Source organism: Giraffa tippelskirchi, chromosome 1 (assembly GCF_054371585.1).
Source record: "Giraffa tippelskirchi isolate mGirTip1 chromosome 1, T2T-mGirTip1v1.2.pri, whole genome shotgun sequence".
Taxonomy (NCBI): Eukaryota; Metazoa; Chordata; class Mammalia; order Artiodactyla; family Giraffidae; genus Giraffa; species Giraffa tippelskirchi.
The window spans coordinates 1202573-1222266 of NC_137275.1; the positions used below are offsets into that span (position 1 = coordinate 1202573).

Below are 19694 nucleotides of genomic sequence, written 5' to 3' on the forward strand. Positions count from 1 at the left end.
AAGATGGAACTCCCTCAGCGTACCCGATTCCCACCCCAGATTTTCTCTTTGTGAATGTGCTTCTTTTCACTTATCATACTTGGGATTACAGGAGTACTTGAATCTGAATCAGTAGCAACGCATTTAAGCTTTTCTTAAAAAATAATTTTATTTATTTATTTTTGGTGGTGCTGGGTCTTCTTGCTGTTCGGGCTTTTCCCCAGATGTGGTGAGTGGGAGCTACTCCCTGATTGCGGTATCTGGGCTTCTCGTTGCGGCGGTGTCTTTGTGGAGCACAGGCCTGGGGGCATGCGGGCTCAGTCGTCCTGGCTGCCGGGCCCCAGAGCGCAGGCTCAGTAGTCACGGTGGGTGGGCTTAGTTGCTCCACAGCGTGTGGGATCTTCCCAGGTCAGGGATTGAACCTGTGTCTCGTATGTTGGCAGGGGGATTCTTTACCACTGAGCCACCAGGGAAGCCCGCACTTAAGCTGTAAAAACTGAAGTAGAATCTATGTGCAGAAGAGAGCACAGCTGTTTAGAGAGTTCGATTTCCTTTGCAAATCTAACAGCATTTTTGTCATTTGTAGCAGCAGAACTTGTCTTGGCAGGGCATGCAGATGAATGAGCCAGCAGCTCTGAGGCCTGACCCTCTAGGTTGGAATCAGGAGATGAGCGGTGTTTTGGGTATTACAGCTGTGAAGAAGACTGGATTCTTTTGCACCTGGGAACGTTACCATCTCCCCGGCGCACCTGGGTCCTACTGATCTTCCCTTTAGATACTGGGGCATCAAGTCAAATTGTCTTCAGTTGTGGAGATTTTTATTTTCACCTTTTCTGTGTTATGGAAAGGAACCCTCATTGCTGTATTTCTAAATTCCAGCATTTTCTGAAAATATTACAGGTAATCTGACTTTCTCACCTTCTGAGTTACTTGATACTGTAACTGTTCGTTTCTGCTTGTTCTGTCAACTAGGACGAGAGGTGGGTTAGGGTTTCACACTGTGGTGATGGATGTGCCCTTTTCTATTTGAGATTTTGTCAGTTTCTACTTTACTTGTTTTGGGGCTCTGGTGACCCCCAGGGACCTAACCAGGAAATGTGGGCCTGGCCATCCTTGTTCTTTGCTTCCCATGGAGCAGGCTCTGGCTCCGTCTCGCCCAGGTTCAGGGTCCACCTTGCGTCTGAAGGGCCGTGATGGGGAGGAAGCGAACGCAGTACGACGTTAAAGTGCCTGAGCTGGTGGCGGAGGCCAGGTTCTCTCAGGAAGGAGTGCAGGTGGGGCCTCTGTGACAAGTGTTTTCCTTCCAACCATGAGGACGAAGATCCAAGGTCACAGGGAGGAAGGTGTGCTAGTGGGTGGTGGGACAGTTGGTTAATTATGGTGGTCAAAGAAAGCAAGGAATTCCCTCTTGATTTGGACCAAAATAAAATTCAGATGGATTGGAAAAAAACCTTAAAAATAAGAGAAAGTTGGGTTACGTTTGTTATGAAATTTCTGAGCAGAAAGGAACTTAAAAAATGTTAAATTGATTTTATAAGCTTGGGATCAGCCTGTCATATTCTCTGAGTTGTTTTTTTTTTTCCAGCTGACATGTAAGGAGCATTTTTACTGTCTTTAGCTATTTATTTTAAAAAATTATGTGCATTCATATTACTTCATCATATGTACCATAACATATTTTTCTTCATTATGCAAATGCTATGGAATATATCTATATTCATTTTCATGGTCAAGAGAAGGTCTTTTGAAATAATGGAGGAAGTCACAGATCTCTTGACATAGTTTTGAATCTTAGCTATTTTAAAATCAAAGAAGTATACACACTTATAAACAAGTCAAATTGTCCTGAGAGATTAATAGTGAAAAATAGTCCCCTGCCCTCCCCAGAAGTAATTATTTTTAACTCTTTAAACATTTTCTTTTGGTTTTAGCTACTCTTTTAACTTATCATTAGATGTTTTCTGTTGACTTTGTATTATGGTAAATGAAGACTGAGCTCTTCAATCATTTCCTGTTTCTTTCCCTTCCATTCTTCCCATATAATTAACTATTTTTATTACATCAAACATAAGTGTTCATTTAACTTTGACTATGTAAATATCATTCAGTGAAAAACTCAGCTATGTTCTGTAATTGCATTTTATTGTACAACCTTTTGTCTTTTTTCTGGGGATGACTATTGCATTTCTTGTGAAATTGTACAGTTCACTGCCATTTAGCTTTAATTTTTTCAAGTATTTATTCTTCTGTCTTTAAAACTCATCCTATCATGTGGTTAGTTTCTCTGATGGGGGAAAAAAAGGGAATGCTGTGTTCGATTCCCGCTTCCTTTCTGCCGCTTGGATCTCGTGTTCGCCCGCCTTCCTCGCGGCCTGGTTTCCTTTAGTGAAGAGTCCTCGTGTCCTTTCTCCCCTCACGCGCGCCCGGAGCCCCGCTTCCTCCTGCCTCACTGTCGCTGCCGGCGCAGCAGGCATCTGAGACTCTGTAGGATGCTTTCTGTGGGCCGCACTGGGCTCTTCCTTGGTCAGCTCTCCTTTTTTGCTACAGTGTGGTTTTGGCCTCCTGAGGAAGGGGTGGAGGTCACTCTGAGTTCCCGGGTTTGGAGGGAGCTGCTATCGTCACCCTCGAGTTTTGGTTTGGCTGGGTGTGGAACTTTATGTTGAACACAGTTCTCAGAATTTTGTAGGTATTACTGCATTTCCTTTGAGCGTGCAGAGTTGCCTTCGGTTCGTCATTTCACGAACATGGAGCTGTCTCTTCCTCCCCCAGCAGCTTGACTGTCCCAAAGACGTGCCCGGACGTGGGTGTTGGGTGAAGCGCTGGGAGGGGTTCGTTCTGACGCGTGCCCTGCGTTCGGTCACTCTCTGATGAGCTTTTCCATTTCTCTTTGGAAGGCCATTACTTGGGCATCGCGTGTCCTGTATAGATTGACCCTGTAGGTTTCTTAGGCGAGTAGATGTTTTCAGCTTAACTTTTTTCTTCTCGTTGGGAGATTTCCTACCTTTGCACCTCAGTTTTCTTCTTGAGTTTTGTTTCCATGGTGGTATTTCTCAGTTTCGAAGGGCACTTTCTCCTTCACCGTTCTCTCCTGACAGCAGACTAGAGTTCCTCTCTGCCGGGCATCCTCTCCTGGCATGGTGTCTGCGGCCCTGCAGAGACTGTTGATTTCTGTGTGTTTTGGAATCGTTCCTGTTAGAGACCCTTCTGGGTCTGGGGTTCCTGCTCTGGGCCTTCTTCCAAGAGGATGCACTCTGCTGCCTGCGGCCCGCAGGGGGAGCTGTGGGCTTGTCTTAGAGGCGCGCGCTGGCTGGCGGTCGCCTAGCTGAGGGAGTCTCCAGCTTTTGGGAAGTTTTCCCCGTGGTGTGCTGGTTCCCGGGGAAGTGCGCTTTGCCGTCTCGTGTCCAGTGTCCTGTGTGAGGGGACAGGGACCAGGGTTCCCCAGGGGCAGCCCTTCTTTCCTCACCCAGCTCCCCTGTCTGCACCAGGGGTGTGGCTTCTTCAGCATCTGGGGGGCTCGGTGGCCTCGAGCCGCCCCACCCCCACCCCACCCCCCAGCGTGGTGAGGGCAGGGCTGGCCCTGCCACCCAGCCGGTGTGGGGAGGGCTGGGATTTGAACCCACAGCTGCCCAGCCCCCTTGCTGGTGTCCTCTCTGCTCTGACTGATGTAGTGTCTTCTTCGGTGGCTCTTGGAAGGGAGGAGATGAGAAGTGAATCTGGCCAGCGTTCTTTCCCAGTCGGCTTTGAACCCTATCTAAGTCTCATGAATGTTATTTCCCCTTTTGCTGTAGAGTATGGTGGGTGAAAAGAAAGGATTTATTTTGAGATGAACGGATTCCAACAGCATCAAGTAAAATGACTTCAAAGCCGCCGCTCCTAACTTGATATCAGTAATTATTAATAGATTTGCCTAATTTCATCCCAAATTCTAACTTTCAAGTTCTAACATTTTATTTTAAAAACTAGGTCAGAAAAAGAGTGCACGGCAGTATCACGTACAGTTCTTTGGTGATGCCCCAGAGAGAGCTTGGATATTTGAGAAGAGCCTTGTAGCTTTTGAAGGAGAAGGCCAGTTTGAAAAATTGTGCCAGGAAAGTGCCAAGCAGGCACCCACGAAAGCTGAGAAAATTAAGGTGACAGATGTTCCTTAAGTACAATTTTAGACCAAACTTTTATTTTTATTCTTACTTATTTGTCTTGTTTTGAACTTGGGGTTGCTTGAAACACTAATGGCTTCTTAGGTCTGTCACTGCTTGCTTTGCCCAGTGCGCTGTGCTACACCATATGGCAGCTTTGGTTAGACACATGCTTATCCTGTGTACTCCTTTGATGACTCCCAGAGACGGTTTTTCTAAGTTTTGTTTTCCTTTATGTACACACACACACACACACACACATATATGATATTATATATAAGTATTAATTAATTGTAATTGCAGTTGATTTCTAGTTTAAAGAAACAGTAGAGTTATACTGGTCTGAACTGTAAAACCTTCAAGTTAATTGGTTTTTATAGGTTTTGATTTCTGAGTTTACCTGAAATTCTAAAAGTATCCTTCTTTTAAGTGGATTAATTTTTAATGTTTATTTGATGAAACTTACACGTGTCTCATGTTTTCTTTGCAGCTGTTGAAACCCATTTCAGGGAAGTTGAGGGCCCAGTGGGAAGTGGGCCTCGTTCAGGCAGAGGCCGCCGCGCGCATGGCGGTAGAGGAGCGGAGAGCCAAGTTCACCTTCCTCTACGTTGGGGACCAGCTCCGTCTCAACCCGCACGTAGCCAAGGAGGCAGGCGTGGCTGTGGAGTTGCTGGGGGAAGCGGCAGAGCCCTCAGGAGTCGGCGAAGAAGCTACAGACAGCCCTAAGTCCTCAGGAGAGGAGGGCGCTCCCGTCAAGAGGAGACGGAGGGCCAAGCTGTCTGGCTCTGCCGAGAACCTCCCCGGCGACCCGGGGCCAGGGCGAGCCACCCCTCAGAAGGTGGCCGAGGCTGACTCCAGGAGGGGCGTGGGGTCCCCCCCTGGCAGGAAGAAGGCTATGGCCTCCACCCCGAGGAGCCGGAGGGGCGACGCGGCGTCCCAGTTCCTGGTCTTCTGTCAGAAGCACAGGGACGAGGTCGGTGTGGGGACGGCTCTGAGGAGTTGTGCTTTATGCTGGGGGGGTGGGGGGTCTGCCAGTGAGGCCTGTCCTTACAGAGCCCAGCCCCGTCCCCCAGTACTGTCAGCCAGTCTGTAGGGTGCCTTCTGTAGACTCGGGTCTCAGGAGCAAGTGTCATTAGGGGGAAGCCAGTGCAACCCTTGGGGGCAGAGAGCCTTGCCTTTGCACTCTAGAACATTCCTCCTGACTAGGGTGGGAAGGTCCAGGGACAGCGGGACTGCTCTTTGCTAGAAGCTTGGCCTTATCCTGACCTCCAGCCCAGGATAGCACCTTCTCCAGGTGGTGGCTCTGAAGCCTCCAGGGGGTGGTATGGAATTTACAGAACCTGATGCTGCCATGGGCCTGAGTGTGTCGGCACCTGCTGCCGTGGTGTGTGAAGGGCGGCACGGTGTCAGCGACTAAACATTTGACTAGTTTTCTTCATTATTGTCATAGAGTGAACCGAGCTTATTTGGACATTGTCCAGTCTTGATTCCACGTGAAGGGCTCAGGCCGGCGTCTGTGGTTCTTTACTGTTCCTTGGAGTGAGCGGGTTGGTGGGACTTTTCTCAGGGACGAGGCGGGTGTGATGTTAGGGTGTCTGCTGCTGTGACTCGTCGTGGCCGGTTAAACAGTCATCTCAGGAGGCGGAGAAAAAGCATTTGGTAAAAGTCACTGCCACTTTTTGGTCGTGCCGTGTGGCTCTTGTGGTCTTAGTTCTGTGACCAGGGATTGCACCTGGGTTGTCGGCAGTGAGGCGTTGAGTCCTCTCCACCGGACCACTGGGGAGGCCTTGGTGGTGATTGCTTTCTGATACAAAGTTAGCCGGTGGGAGGGGAAGGGGGCTTCCTGCCCTCTGCTGAGGGGTGATTGTCAGACACCATTGGCATCATGATTGAGGAAACCTCAGAAGCGTCCTCTCTCGAATTGTGAACAAGGCAGGGTGCCCTTGTGCCACCACTGGTGTTAAATGCAATGAACACATGGCTGTGCAGCATGAGGAGGAGGGCCCCGTGGCAGAGCCCTTGGCCCTGGGGGAGGCGACACAGAGCAGCCCAGCACAGAGGGCTGAGCGTCACGGGGTCGTGGCTGTGAGGCTGCAGGGACGGGAGGGAACAGACTCTGGAGAAAAATGACTGACGTGTTAGCAGACCTAAGTAGAAATCAATAGGGAAGTTCACTATTCTGAAGCTCAAGTTGTCATCCCCCTCTCTTAACTCTCAAGTCCAGTGTCCTCCCGGGAAGCTCCCAGCAGGAACGTCTCTGCCTTTTTAAGCAGATGCTAGCGTAGCCACGTGGGAAGGGCAGCTCGGCCTGAGGACTTGCCCTGCACAGGGGAAGCCCTCTTACTGCAAACAGCGGCTCTGCCGCTCAGCACGGGCACTGGGCCGCACTGCTGACTTCAGAATTCAGCGGCTCCAGGGGGAGAGTTCCGTCAGTCTAGGAGAGGGAGGGCTTCTTCAGCCAAAGGGTTCACAGACTGGAAAGGAACGTTGTTAAAGTGAAACGAGAGCTACGTGTGCAGAGCTCAGGACGGTTCTGGAGGCGGAAGGGGAGAGGCTTTGAGAAGATCAGGTCACAGAAGACCCTGGGTGCCGGTGAGCACAGAGTGGCTGCTGAGCTGAGGACAGCGGGGACCACATGTCATGGTCACCGCACGGCCAGCACCTCTGTGGTCAAGGGCCCGAGGCTGCGGTGGGAATCCACATCCAAGGTTGTGAAGGGTCATTCCTTACGTCTAGTTTCAAGAGAAATTTGGCAATATCTAGTGAAACTGAAGATGCACATTCTTTTTGTCTTACAATTTCACCCCTAGGGATCTACCCTAGAGAAATTTCACCCTAACACGATGTTTAGAGCTGTAGGACGTTCTGGCAGGCCTGGCAGGCGGTGGTCTGCTCCTGCAGCGTCGCTCAGACAGTTGTGAAGGCGGCCTCGCTATACGTCCAGGAGAGGGACCCTCAGATCCCATCGCAGAAGTGTGAAAGTGCAGCACGCTCGCCCGCTGCCCCCTTCTGCCTCCCTGCCTCCCGTGTCTGTCCACAGAGGCTGGGCATATCCAGGCCTGTGCCTGCTCAGATGCCAGGCGGTGCCGCCATGACAGCCCTGCCCACCAGCCGCGCTTGCGCCGGTTCCCAGTCTGCATCTCCCTAGAATCTGCACTCACCTGAGTTTATGAGAGAGACCTCAGGCCACTTTCCAGAGGAAGCCCTTTCTGCTGTGGGGACCCAACTTGCTCTTAGTCAGTTCTTCTAGCGCTAAGGTATGTGCCGAGAGCAGGCAAGCTGACCGCTCCAGACGGTGCCAGCGGGCTGTGCACCAACGTGTTGCAGCTTGCGGTGCTGTGTGTCCAGAGCCCTGCAGCTCACTGCCCAGCCTCTCTGATCTGAGCATCCCTCCAGAGCTTTGCTGTGGGCACCCCAGCGCACGCTCACTCCAGACAGACTGAAGGTGTACAGTTTCTGGCTTTTAAAGGATCTTTTCCCACTTTATCTGACCCTGATTTTTACAGCTCCTTTAGAGGGTGGCAGTGTTCTAGGTCTCAGTTCTTTGGATGTACATTTGCATTGGGTGCCTGTTGCTTTATAACAGGTCACCTCAAAGCTCAGTGGCCTAAAGCAACCACCTGCGTTGATCTCAGAGGCCGTGGGTTGGGGGTTTGGGAGCAGCTTGGCCAGGTGGTTCCGCCTCAGCATCTCTCGTGAGGTCGCATTAAGATGTCAGCTTGGTGGGGCTGTGTCACCTGAGGGCTGGACTGGGGCCCAGAACCCTCCCCAAGGTGCCGCATCCTGGTGCCCGCGGGGCCGGGCCGCCGTTCCTGCCGGAGCCTCTCCAGTAGGGGGTTTGGGGGGGTGGTCATCACAACAGGAGGCTAGCCCCCAGCAGGTGGTCCCCGGGGCGGGGCGGAGGCCCTCCACGCCCTGGACTCTGAGTCCCTGCGGCTGAGGCTCCCCATGCAGCCGTGTCTCACGGTGCCGGTGCTCAGGAGGCAGGCCTGAGGATGTGGGTCTGTGCCCGGGGGGCCCTGGAGCGTTCTTGAGTCTGAGACAGCAGGAGGCTCTCCAGGGCACACGTGTGAGGAGGCTGAGGACGGGAGAGCATCTCCAAGGGGCTTCTGGGGCCGAGTTCTTTCCGGGTTTCATTTTTCCAAGCGGGGGGGGGGGTTTCCATGGCTGTTACAGAGGGGCTGGGTGAGGGGGCACGAGCCGCAGAGCCTGCCTTTGTCGCCTGTCCGGGGGCCGAGGAGGGCCCGGGAGTGCCCAGCCCTGCTGACCATGCAGGCACCCAGGCAGCAGAGCGCCGAGCGCTGCCAGGAGGGGCGCCCCGAAGCCGCCCGCTGGCCTCTCCAGTGGGAGGGCCCGCGTGCGTGCGGGAGGGTGGGTGGGCACTGTCTCAGGAGCTGAGGCTCTGCCTGCGCAGTGCCCAGGTCCGGGGGTGAGACCCTCAGGGAGGCTCCCCGGCCTGAGATGCTCACGGGGGTGCCCCTCCTTCCTCTAGAAGGTCTGGAGGGAGCAGAGAGGGCAAGGGCCTGGGGAACAGAGCAGGCCGAGAGGGGGCCTGGGAGGAGATGGGGGAGGCGGCGACGGCAGGCCGTGTCCTCCACTGGCGGGCGACGACGGGCCGGTGGTGCCACCTCCCAGCGAGCTTGTAAGCAGCCGTTCGGTTCCCCGAGTCCGTCAGCGTACGGTTGAGCTCTTCTTGAAGCGTCTTCTGTAGGCTGCTCCCACTGAACTTGGTCTTGACCAGGCTGTGGAGGTCTTCCTCCGGGACGACCGCTGCCTTCTCCAGCTCTGGGTGGGGCCTGCCTTCCCTGCCTGCCGCCTCCCTGTGGGCATCTGGCCTGGGCTGGGCTCTGCCCCGTGGCTCCGTCCTCGCCCCGCGCACAGACTCCGTCCTGCACTCCCAGCCCTGGCCCACCCCCGCCGGACACGGCGGCTTGCTGGGGAGGTCAGGACTGCTGGTTTTGCCTATTCTTGTGTGTCTGAGGTAGTTTATTGAAAGCAGAGCGGTGGTCACTGTGGAGCGCCGCACCACACTTCAGGCTCATTGCCGGTACGTTTTCATGAGCAGCTGTGTTCAGTGAGGCTGGCGCGGTGACCCCTTCTCCCGTGGCCAGGCCCCCCCTGCAGTGACGGGTACGGGGCGGCGGGCGGAGCAGACTGGGACCAGCCCTGACCGACGCCTGTAGCCCCTGTGGCAGCTGTGCTGGCCGGCGTCCTTGTGAGCCCTGTAGGCAGAGGTGAGCGGTTGTTGCTTCACTGACCTACAGCAAGGCCTGACTGTTGGACTGCCAGGAAGACCCTGAGTTTTTTCAGCATTTAAAAACGTCGAGTCTGTTCTTGGATCCTGAGCCGCATGTACCAGAGGTGGGTTGGGTCTGCTCTGTGGCCACAGCGTGTTGACCTCGCACTTGCTGTTGGTGGTCCTCAGTTTGGGGCGCATAGAGGCGCATGGAACCTCTGAAGACCAGAGCAGAGCCCGCGGGCTGGGGGGGCCATAGCTCTGCCCACCCCACCCCTCGTCATGGGGCAGCGGGGCCTCCTTACCGCCCAGGGCGCACAGCGCGGGGTGGGGGCTCCTGGAGACCTTGGGAAGGGGGGTCCCCGGGGTGCCACAGGGCCGGAGCGCTCTGCCACCCTGCTCCCGGGGGGCATGGCCCCTCAGCCTCCTCGCCACCCTCCAGGCGCATACCCGGGGGGGCGAGGGTTGGTGCTGCCGCAGCAAGCACACCAACCAGGGCCTCGCCTCCCCACCCAGAGGGGCTTCTCCTGCTGCCAGCCTCTCCAGGGTGCCTGGGAGCTCGGCAGGTGCCCGTGATGGGCTGATTTGGGGAAAGTGCGCTCTCTTCTCTTTCATCATTTATTATTTCCTACGTTTACATAAATACAGCTGACTTGCTCCACCAGCCCTGATGTCAGTGAGTTACCACATCAGTTAGACACCGTTTCCCTTTGGAGCTTTTCTGGGACACAGTTCCAGGATGCGAAGGTGAGTGTGCCCTGTGGCGGCCCTCCTACCGCCCCCTCCTGTGCCCGCAGGTGGTCACCGAGCACCCGGACGCCTCTGTCGAGGAGATCGAAGAGCTGCTCGCGTCACAATGGAACATGCTCAACGAGAAGCAGAAGGCGCGCTATCATACCAAGTTCGCGCTCGTGGCTCCGCCCCAGTCCGAAGAAGACTCTGGTAACGGCGCCTCTGTGCCCGCATCCGCTGCTGGCTCGCGTGTGTTGCGTCGCGGCCTGCGCGCCGGCTCTGCCCAGTGTACAGCGGTCACGGTGAAGCCGCCCGAGCGCCTTGTTGCTGGAGCCGCGCGGTGGGCTGCTCTGGAAACCCCTTGCTCTCCTGCCCCTGTGGCCAGTGGGTGTGGGAGGGAGGCAGGCAGCCCGTGTGGCCTCCAGGGCTGGAGGCGCGCCTGATGGCCAGGGTCAGGCCTCCCGGCGGGGGCTGTGCCCGCCCCACACACTCCTGGGGGCAGGGCTGTGGGCTCAAGAGCTCCCCGGGTGAGGGGGCTGGCCACGGCTGGCGGTGGATGTGGGTAGCCTCTGGGTTGTCAGTGTGAAAAACAAAGTGTCCCTTCACCCCGGGCACTGGTAAGAGGAGGGAGGCTTCACACTGAGCTTGGGAACACGTGTGGCCACATCAGGTGTGCCATCTGCACGCCCACGGTGGGGACTGACGCCTGTGATGTGGACATAAGTGAGCGTGTTTGGGTGTCAGCTGAAAATACAGAAGAAGCCTACGGCTCTTGAGGCTCGTCCCTGAGGCGCTTTGGAGAGGCCAGGTGCAGGGCGTGTCCTCCTCAGGAGGAGGTGGCTGCCCGCCTGTGTGCCCAGTGACCCCACCCTGGTTGGGGCCCTCGACCCCACGGCAGCGTCCGATGACACCAGTAGTAAACTTCACTCGTGTGCGTGGTTGGTTGCAAATGCTACAGTTTAGAATAGCAGGATGTTTAGGATTTGTGTGTTTTTTTTTAAAAGGTAGAAGTTGACCAGACAGTTCTTCAGTACGTGAATCTAGGAAAGTGTCGCTTTTCAGTGACTGCTGAGTTAAGAGTAGGTGGGCTTTATCGAAGCCAGAGTCACCTCACCCCTGAATAGTGAGTGTGACCTGATCGTGTCTCTGCTCTGTTACCAAGGACCGTCTGAGTAATTGGCAGGCAGGACCATGGTGGTCCCTGCCCCCGGGATGTCTGGTGTGTTTGCTCTGCAGGCCTTGCCTCGGGCCCTCCTGCAGGGGCCACAGGGCTAACGCCCAGGATGCCAGGCCAGGCCATAGTGCCCGCGGTCCCTGCTGTCAGTGCCAGGGCTCACAGATGCCCTTCTTGCTTGTTTCTGTAGGAGACGACCTGGCAAGGGGAGGGCCTCCCTTGATGGTGAAGGACAGTGACTTCACCTCCCTGGGGGTTCTCTGCCTGGTGCACGGGTACTGAGGGGGTCCTGGCAGGTCAGGCCAGCCTTGGCCTTGCTGGTCACCATCGGGCAGCAGCTCGGTGGGCCCCACCAGCCACTGCTCTGCAGGCCTCTCCTGCTGTTCTCCTGGGGCCACCCGGTGCTGTGCTGAGCTCTCAGCACAGGCCGCTCTCTGGCCAGTCTGGGTCCAGCGCTGGCGAGGCTGGCGCCCCAGCATGGCTCTTCTGGAGCAGTGTTGGGCCTGCACGTTGAGGCAGGGCCTCCGGATGCAGGGACCTGAGCCTCTGGCCACTGCACCCCACGGCCCCAGCAGGGCTTGAGGGGGACAGTGCCCTCCCACGGGATGCCCATGGGAGGTGAACAGTCCAGGAGGAAACCCTGCACCTCTGTAACGCAGTCCTGCACATGGAGGTCCTGGGTTTGCATTGATTAAACCGCGGCAGGCTCAGATGAGCCCTCTCTCCAGACTTGTACTCTTAGCTTACGTCTTGCCTTCTTGTCAATGCTGTTTGGACATCTTAAATTTCAGGCCAGGTGGTCACCCTGGGGACACCTAATTTGCACAGCCCACAAATGCGCAGAAAGTGCTTAGTTTGCAGATGGACGTGGAGTGTTTTCCTTAAGATGCTTCTTTAAGGAAATGTGTTAAAAGTAGCAAGTCGTTTATATTTTTTAAGTTCAACTTAAATTCCACTAGTCTTTGAATGTAAGCGAAGGATTTTCTCAAAATCCTGGGTACCTTGACGCTGTGTAGCAGATAGCAGGATGCTCGCCCCTGGACGAGATCAGGGTTTCTGCTTGCCACGTGGGACGTGCCCAGAGCTCCACCTGTGACCCTTGGGCCCGGAAGCGAGCAGGGTTTCGGGAGGCCCGTCACAGCTGGACCTGCTCCTGAGTGCGCTAGGCGGCTGCTCGGCGCCCTAGAGGGCGGCTTGTGGAAGGGTTTTCATGTCCGTTTCCCCATCCCCGTCCCAAGGTAACTTAAATGGGAAGAAAAGAAGCCACACGCGGAGGACACAGGACCTGACCGAAGACGTGGAAGTTGAGGAGGCGCCCAGAAAGAGGCTCAGGGCTGACAGGCACGGTCTGCGGAAGGTAACTGCGCCTGGCGGGGCCGCGGGAGGTGTCCCTGGGGAGCTCCTTCGTGGAGGCCGCTGAGCAGAGCAAGCGTTTGTCTGCCTGGGGATTTAGCACGTCTGAACACTGAGTAACACTGGATGTTTTTGAGTCAGCGGAATCGCATGTTTAAAGTGACTCTTCAGTGAAGGCTGCATTAGTCCGTGTGTAAATACTGAGTTGACAGGTGAACATCAAAGTCCACTATATGTTATTCTTCAAGAAGAAGTTGAAAAATCCATTAAAAATAGGTTTTATGAAGTCATTCCGTTTATTAGTAGTTCATATAATTGTTTACTTAATTAGGAATACTAAGTAGGCTGTGCAGACCGGTTTGATATAGCAACAAAGTACCGATGTAAAGGCAGCCCCAGGACCTGCTCTAGCAGCGGCCAGCGGTGTCCAGGACAGGGGTGGCCTGGGGCCTGGAGGAGCGCGGAGCTGACCGAGGCTCAGGCACTCCGGGGGCCTGGCCTGCCGGGTCCGGCGCTGGTGCTCGTGCGTGAGGAGCACGCGGACTCTGCCAGGCGCTCTGTGAGGGGACCCAGTCAGTGTCGTCACGAAGCGAGGTTAGACTTCGCACCTTAACGACCGAGCATGTGTTTATTCAGTGATAGTTCTTCCAGGGTAGTCACACTCTGATTTGTCACTTTGAGTGTCCCTCTCTCCTGTCCTCTTCAGGCTGTGCTGTGCAGCTGGTGGGGTCGGCTAGTGGTGGCATGTGACATCGTAGTCCCCTGACCATGGATTGACCCCAGGCCCCCGCAGTGGGATAACCAGCGGACTGCCAGGGAGTTTCCCAAACTCTTTCACTGATCTGAATTGAGAAGTTGTTCTTTTTATTGTTTTATTTCAAAGAGTGGAAAATAAATCTCATGTGTCGCTCAAGGACAGAAATGTAGCCACTGCATCGTCTGTCTTATTTCTTTAAAGGTGTATTTGCAGTTCAGGAGAGCAGGCAGGCCCCGCCCCGTTCTCCTGGCTCGGAGAGCGTTGTCTCAGGGCCCTTGTTGGCTCCAGCAGTGAGCCAGCTAACGAGCCAGGTGTCCCTTGCACTGAGCTGCCCGTGTCCAGTGACCAGGTGACCCTCGTGCTGAGCCACCCATGTCCAGTGACTGGGACCTGGGCTGAGGGTCTCCTCCGGCTGCTGCCTTGGAAGTGGTCCTTCACTGGCAACTACGCAGACACTGGTTGCTTTGGAATATTTGCATAAATCATTTACCTAAAAAAAAGTGTGACCCCAGACATTTGAAATATCAAAATTCATAGTAAGTAGCTAGGTAGAAATTTACTAACTAGTAGCTCATGAAATAGTGCGTGATTTTAAAAAGAGGGGTGGAGTTGGTTCGGTTTGTATGAAGCTCACTGAGCCACGTGGTGTGTAATTCCCAGTGTGCACACGCATCGTGTGTAATTCCCAGTGTGCACTGAGCACTTGGCTGGCCAGGGCGTGTGCTGTGTGCTATGCACCTGTCGCTGAGTCCCCAGGCCCGTGTCCCGCTGGAGTCAGCAGGTGGCCTGGGGCAGTGGTGCTACGGTGCTGTCCAGACCACGTTGTTTGAATTTGAACCCTAGACACATGTTCATGATACTTGTTAAAATTCTTTTTTGCTATTCTGTTGTGAAATGTGCTTTTTGATGGTCTCCACGTGTGAGCTTTATCTGGAGCTGGTCTCAGAACCGGAAACCATCACTGAGAGAGTGGAGTTACCCCGGGCTTGCCCTCGGGTAGGAGGGTGGCTGCCTGTGAGTCAGTCCGCTCCCGTCCGAGGGCAGGGTGGGCAGTGCGCCGAGGAGGTCCCTCGGGAGGCTCTCCGCGTGCGTGGGGCGGGGTGGGCAGGAGATCGGCCCCTGTGAATGGAGAGGGGTCTGTGGGCAGCCGCACGATGCGTGTGTGGGGCATGTGTCCACAGGAGCGTTTCTGCGGCACAGCTTTGCAACCACCGTGTTAGTTCCCATTGGAGACTTTTCCTTTCTTTGCTCTTTCTTTGTTCTTCCCTCCTTCCCTCTCTCCCTCTTGCTTTTTTGTAACAGAGAGAGACGATCACGGACAAAGCAGCCCGCACGACCTCTTGCAAGGCCCTCGAGGTGGCGTCCTCGCCGAAGAGCCAGGCAGGTAATGTGGCCAGTGCTGCTGCCAGGTCCCGGGGCTGGGCTGGAGGCTGAGCTGGGAGGAGGCGCCCGTGCCTGCAGGGTCCTTGCTCCGGTGGGAGGTTGCTGCAGTGCTCAGCCGCTGCTCACCCAAGTCGCTGTTCTGACTTCTACTCGGCTTGATTGTCTTCAATTTAAAATTATATTAGAAAGGTGATTCAAATCAGAAATGTCCAGGCTTGTGACTTGATGGTACGAGTTGTTGCGATAAATTCCATTGTTTTTAGTACCCAGTTCTCCATGTGTATTTGCTAAAGTAAAAGTAATGACTAATTATCTGTGTTTTATGTGTTGAAGAAATTAGCTTAAAATATTTGGGAAAAATAGCTGTCAAAATAATAAAGGGGGACAAGCCACCTTTTTTTTTTTTTACCTTTTCATTAATTATGTTTTTGATGTATCTGTCTGAAGAAAGCTTACCATCTCCAAATCTTAATTTAAAAGGAAAATAAAATTCAGAGTAAGAGAAGATTGAAAGTGGCTCTTTTCCTTATTTTGCATAAAGAACTATACTGGTTTTTAAAAGTTAATTAAACAGACTTTTTAATTTTTATTTATTTATTTATTTATTTTTTTTTTTAACGGACTTTAAAAAAAAAAAAACAAAACAGCTATTTCTAAGTAGTTGGAACAGAGTGGACATTTGATGGTAGAATTGATACTTTTGAGGGTGATAGTGGTATTGTGGTTACATTGACTGCCTTATGTTCAGAGACATTCTAAATAAACTTCTTGTGGGTGAGATGCTCTGTCTGGGCTTGGCTGCAGAGGAACTGGCAGGGGGCCTGGCACCAGCTGTGGGTGGGCTCGGGAGGCCCAGGCCGAGCTCCGGGCTGTTCACCACCCAGCTCGCCAGCCCTCATCGTCCCACAGCGAAGAGTTAGCGCCCAGAAAATTCATCTTTAGAACTTCAGTTATTAAAGGGGTACTTTGAAAGCAGGAGGGAGATTGAAGGTTTAAGGTTTCAGACTTTATTTTATAAACAAAAATTATCTTACAGCCACGAAACACCTGTCTGATGCCTGCAAGCCCCTGAAGAAGCGCCACCGGGCCCCCGCAGCAGTCTCCGCCGCCCTCACCTTTAGCAAAAGCTCGTCTCCTTCTGCGTCCTTAACTGAGAACGAGGTAAAATCATAATGAGGATGGCCAGCACGCACTCGCGTGGAGGCTGTGTGGTCGCCCGCGCTGAAGTGTGGTGGGGGCGGAGCCGATCAGTGAGAGTCAGGTTCTCTGGGCTGTGCTGTGTGTGTTTCATCTAGAAACGCGCGCACAGGGTGTGGCTGCGTTGAATTGTGCTTGGAGTCTGTGTTCAAGATGTTGGTCTGTGATGTTCCACACGGTCCTGACCTGACCCCGTGTTGGTGGGCTGCCGGCGGGCCCAGGGCAGCGCCCCCCAGGGAGGGTGGGCCCGCGGTGCTCAGGCCCCGTGCGTCCCGTGGCCGTGGGCCCCCAGCTTCAGTCTTCAGCCTCTGGCGTGTTGCTCAGTCCTTGATGGTGAGGTGAGTCAGGACTGCCGTGGCCAGGGTCCTCCTTTGTGGACGTGGCGGCCCGCGCTGTGAACAGCTGCTCAAGGCGCTTACAGCCCGGGGCCCTGGCACCACGAGCACCGTCAGGTCTGCCGTCTCTGCGTCACCAAAACCCAGAACGGGAGCAGCCTCAGCACGCAGCTGTGGTCTTTTTTTGTGCAGAGGGAGTTTGGGATTCCCAGTTTCAGGACTGCCCAAGGAGCTTATTTTCAGGTTTAAGCGTTGGTTACCTTGATCCCTGTGGTCCTTTCCTCGCTGTGGACGTGAGTCCTGTCTCTGGCACATCTTTGAGGAGACGTTCGCCTTGGCCTGTTTGGGGACAGGGTTGTGAGGCAGCAAGTGGGTCAGAGGTGGCACTTCCCACGTGGCCTCCACCACGGTCTGTGGTGGGCACGCGCGGGTGCTCATGCCTGTTGGAGACGGGCAGGCCTTCTGGGGAGAGGGGTCTGCTTGCGCTCAGGCCGGTGGGCAGCCGGGGGAGTGCAGGGCCGGGCCAGCGCGGGCCTGGCTCCCTGTCGTTTAGCCAGGGCAGGTGACGCAGTGTTTCTCCAGCCACGGCAGTAGCGTGCCTCACGGGGCCCCTGGAGCTGACTGACAGGCGGAAAGGCAGATTCCGTACAAAGCTTTCTTCCTGTTTTTCTTGTCCAAGTATCCTACCGTTAACTCAGAGGTGGTCTGCAGTTCTAAAGAAGAGGACTATTACAAGTTCCAGTCCTACAGGCTGTTTCTCTTCAGTCAGCTATTTTGTTTAAAGAACTTCTTAATGAGTTTTTCTGGTTTCATACTTTGGCCCACTTACTTGGTGGCGTTTTTTTACTTCTACTGTTGAGAGATACCATCAACAGAAAGGCACGAGGCCACCGAGGTCTCGTCATGAGGCATGTGGGTCAGAGGTGCGGACCCGGAGCCGCGCCCCGGGATGGCGGGCGGAGGGGAGAATGTCTGTCAGGGGCCCCGGGTTGCTTCGGAGCAGGACGATCCTCGTCTCCCTGGCTGAGATGTCTGGTCTGAGCTTGGGAAGACTGACGGAGCATTTTACAGTCATTAGACTTAATTGATGTTTAATTGTTTGGAACTTCAGAAGTAGATAGGTTATTAGGTCCCTATATATTATGCATTAAATACATGGAGATGACACGCGCATACACCGCTTGGCATTTTGAAGTCGATACACAGATTCCGTAGTGTGCACTCTGTTCCTTACAGGAAAACGTTTGGATCACTGGGCTTTCTCTATCAGCCACTTCTGTGCAGCGTATATAAATCTCACATTAGAGTTCATTTTTACAGAATTGTGCTGTTTATTCAGATTCAGTTTAGGTGAGCGAGGAGGCTTGTCTGTTTCTGTGTTAACACTACTGAATTCCCGTGTGCGTTCCCAGTGTCTGCCAGGCTCAGGGCCCTTTCTAAGCAGAAGAGGCAGTGCAGTGTGTAGAGAGACCCTCTAAACCACGGCTTCGGTCCTGGCGGCCCTGGGTGACTGCGGGGCTGCTGTGTCAGGGCGCAGACTGGCCCGTTCGGGGGGAGGCCCATGCTCTTTGCATGTTTATAGTTTCTCCTTTCACTACCGCTGACTAAAATCAGGAGCTTTCATAGGGTTGGTATTTCCAGACAGCTCAGGTCGTGTGGCGGTCTAATTTCCTCTCGGACAGGCGAGTGTGGCCAGCCCAGCTCACGGGAGAGCAGTCCTTCCGCAGTAGCGCTGCGCCTGGTGAGGAGGACAGATGAAGCTCATGCGCGTGCATGGCGGAGGCCTGGGGAGAGCTAATGTGATATACGTGTTCTGTAATTTCGTTTCTTATTCCCTTAGTAGAGCAAACTCTTATTTTTTTCGCCTTCATGGTAACAGCTTTTGTGGGAGCCCCATCAGCCAAGCTGGATTTGAACTCAGCTGCTCTGTACCGCACTTAACATGGTGTAATTTTCCAAGACGTCTGCTGCAGGCGGCGTGTCATCGTGCACACTCAGTGGCATTCCTTTCACAATCAGTTATGGAAGATGTGTGATAATCTGTTTTTACTGGTATTAATAACACATACAATGAAGAGAACAGATAACAAATTTTAAGACCAAGGTAAGATACGTAATCAAGGCCATTTAACCAATCACATTCATCTCATAACAGAAACACATTCATATTCCAGTGGTCGAAAGGGTGCCCTTGGTCAGGGGCTGTCCTGGGCCTGTGACAAGGACAGGACACAGGGGATTCATTCTGTTAGAGGTCGTTTTTCTCCTCTAGTTCATAACTTTCTGAATTTTTATTGAAAAAAATGTCAGCATCTGTACCTTCAAAAACAAAGAACAAACAGCACACTTGAAAGAGTCCTGGTTGACTGTTCTCATTGCTAATGGAACGTATCCAACCCTGTAGATAGCAGACTAATTTCCGACATGAAAGGCAGAAAGACTTTTGATTCTTGTCTTTTTTTACTAAACAGTTTTACTATGACACTAGCTGTAGTAAATTTATAGGAAAAACTGTCGTTTGCAATATCGCTGTGAGCCATTTAATCTCCTGATTCAGTAACTGTTCTCTAGGGGTCCCATCACCAGGTTATTCACACCCACCTCTCCCACGGCTGGTTTTGTAGAACGTGAGCCATCACGTTAAATGTCTCAGTCTTGGGCGACCACCTAGTGTGCCCCAGGGGTCCGCATGTCTGCCTGGTGGGGAGAGGCCTCCGTGCCCATCAGCTCACAGAGGCGGGGGGCTCTTCACGTTACCAGGCTCATAGCACTCACCTCGTGCTGAGCAGATGCTTCAGATGTGTTTTACGTTGAACGGGAGTTTCTCACTGATACTTGTATTCTAAATCATTAAGTAATGTACCGCATGTAAAACACTTGGGGTGCCTGGCGCCTTGCAAGGACTTAGTGGTTCGCTATTGTGACAATAATGGTTATAACAATAAAAACAATAAAATCATCATCATTCCATTTTTATCCAGAAGTATAAACTTTGCTTTGGCCTGCAGAGTGGTCCTGGGGACTGCACGATGCCCACGGGGCTGGAGCCGACCTAGAGGCGGCGCATGCTAGGCGTGGCCCCGCCTCAGGTGCGGCCCGTGGCTGGCCGGCGACCCTGCTCAGACATAGCAGGACATGGGCCTCCAGGATGGTCACAGTTACGTGGCTCCTAAAGGAGTGGTGGAGGATTCCCAAAAGCCAGTCACTAAATTGTAAAATGTCAAAAAACAGTAGTGTAAAAATGACCTAGTCCAAAAAGCCACTACCCAGAGTAAAACCCCATCCTGGAAGGCCTGTGACAAGAGTTAAGAGGCTCATGTGAGATGATGGCTTGAGGAAGTCTGAGTTGTAGCCAGCCCACCAACTGCCAACACGTGACAGGTGTGGTCACAGTCGGCCACAGACGAGCCTTCCT

The 19694-nt window shown here is 53.7% G+C and overlaps 1 protein-coding gene across 34 annotated transcripts in view; it reads left to right on the forward strand.

Annotated features, from left to right (window-relative positions):
• Positions 1–19694, forward strand: part of NSD2 (nuclear receptor binding SET domain protein 2) — a 77090-nt gene that overhangs the window by 41751 nt on the left and 15645 nt on the right. For 24 of the 34 annotated variants that reach the window (XR_014079227.1, XR_014079230.1, XR_014079228.1 and 21 more), the window contains 6 exons: positions 3943–4109; positions 4603–5085; positions 10146–10290; positions 12493–12611; positions 14667–14748; positions 15784–15908. Coding sequence is in view for 29 of the 34 variants with exons in the window: in XM_081578837.1 (XP_081434963.1) it covers positions 3943–4109; positions 4603–5085; positions 10146–10290; positions 12493–12611; positions 14667–14748; positions 15784–15908 (1121 nt within the window). In the remaining 5 variants the exon portion in view is untranslated. Of the gene's footprint in view, positions 1–3942; positions 4110–4602; positions 5086–10145; positions 10291–12492; positions 12612–14666; positions 14749–15783; positions 15909–18158; positions 19250–19694 lie in introns of those variants that run through there. The other 10 variants (XM_081578911.1, XM_081578975.1, XM_081578996.1 and 7 more) reach the window with 1 other exon arrangement.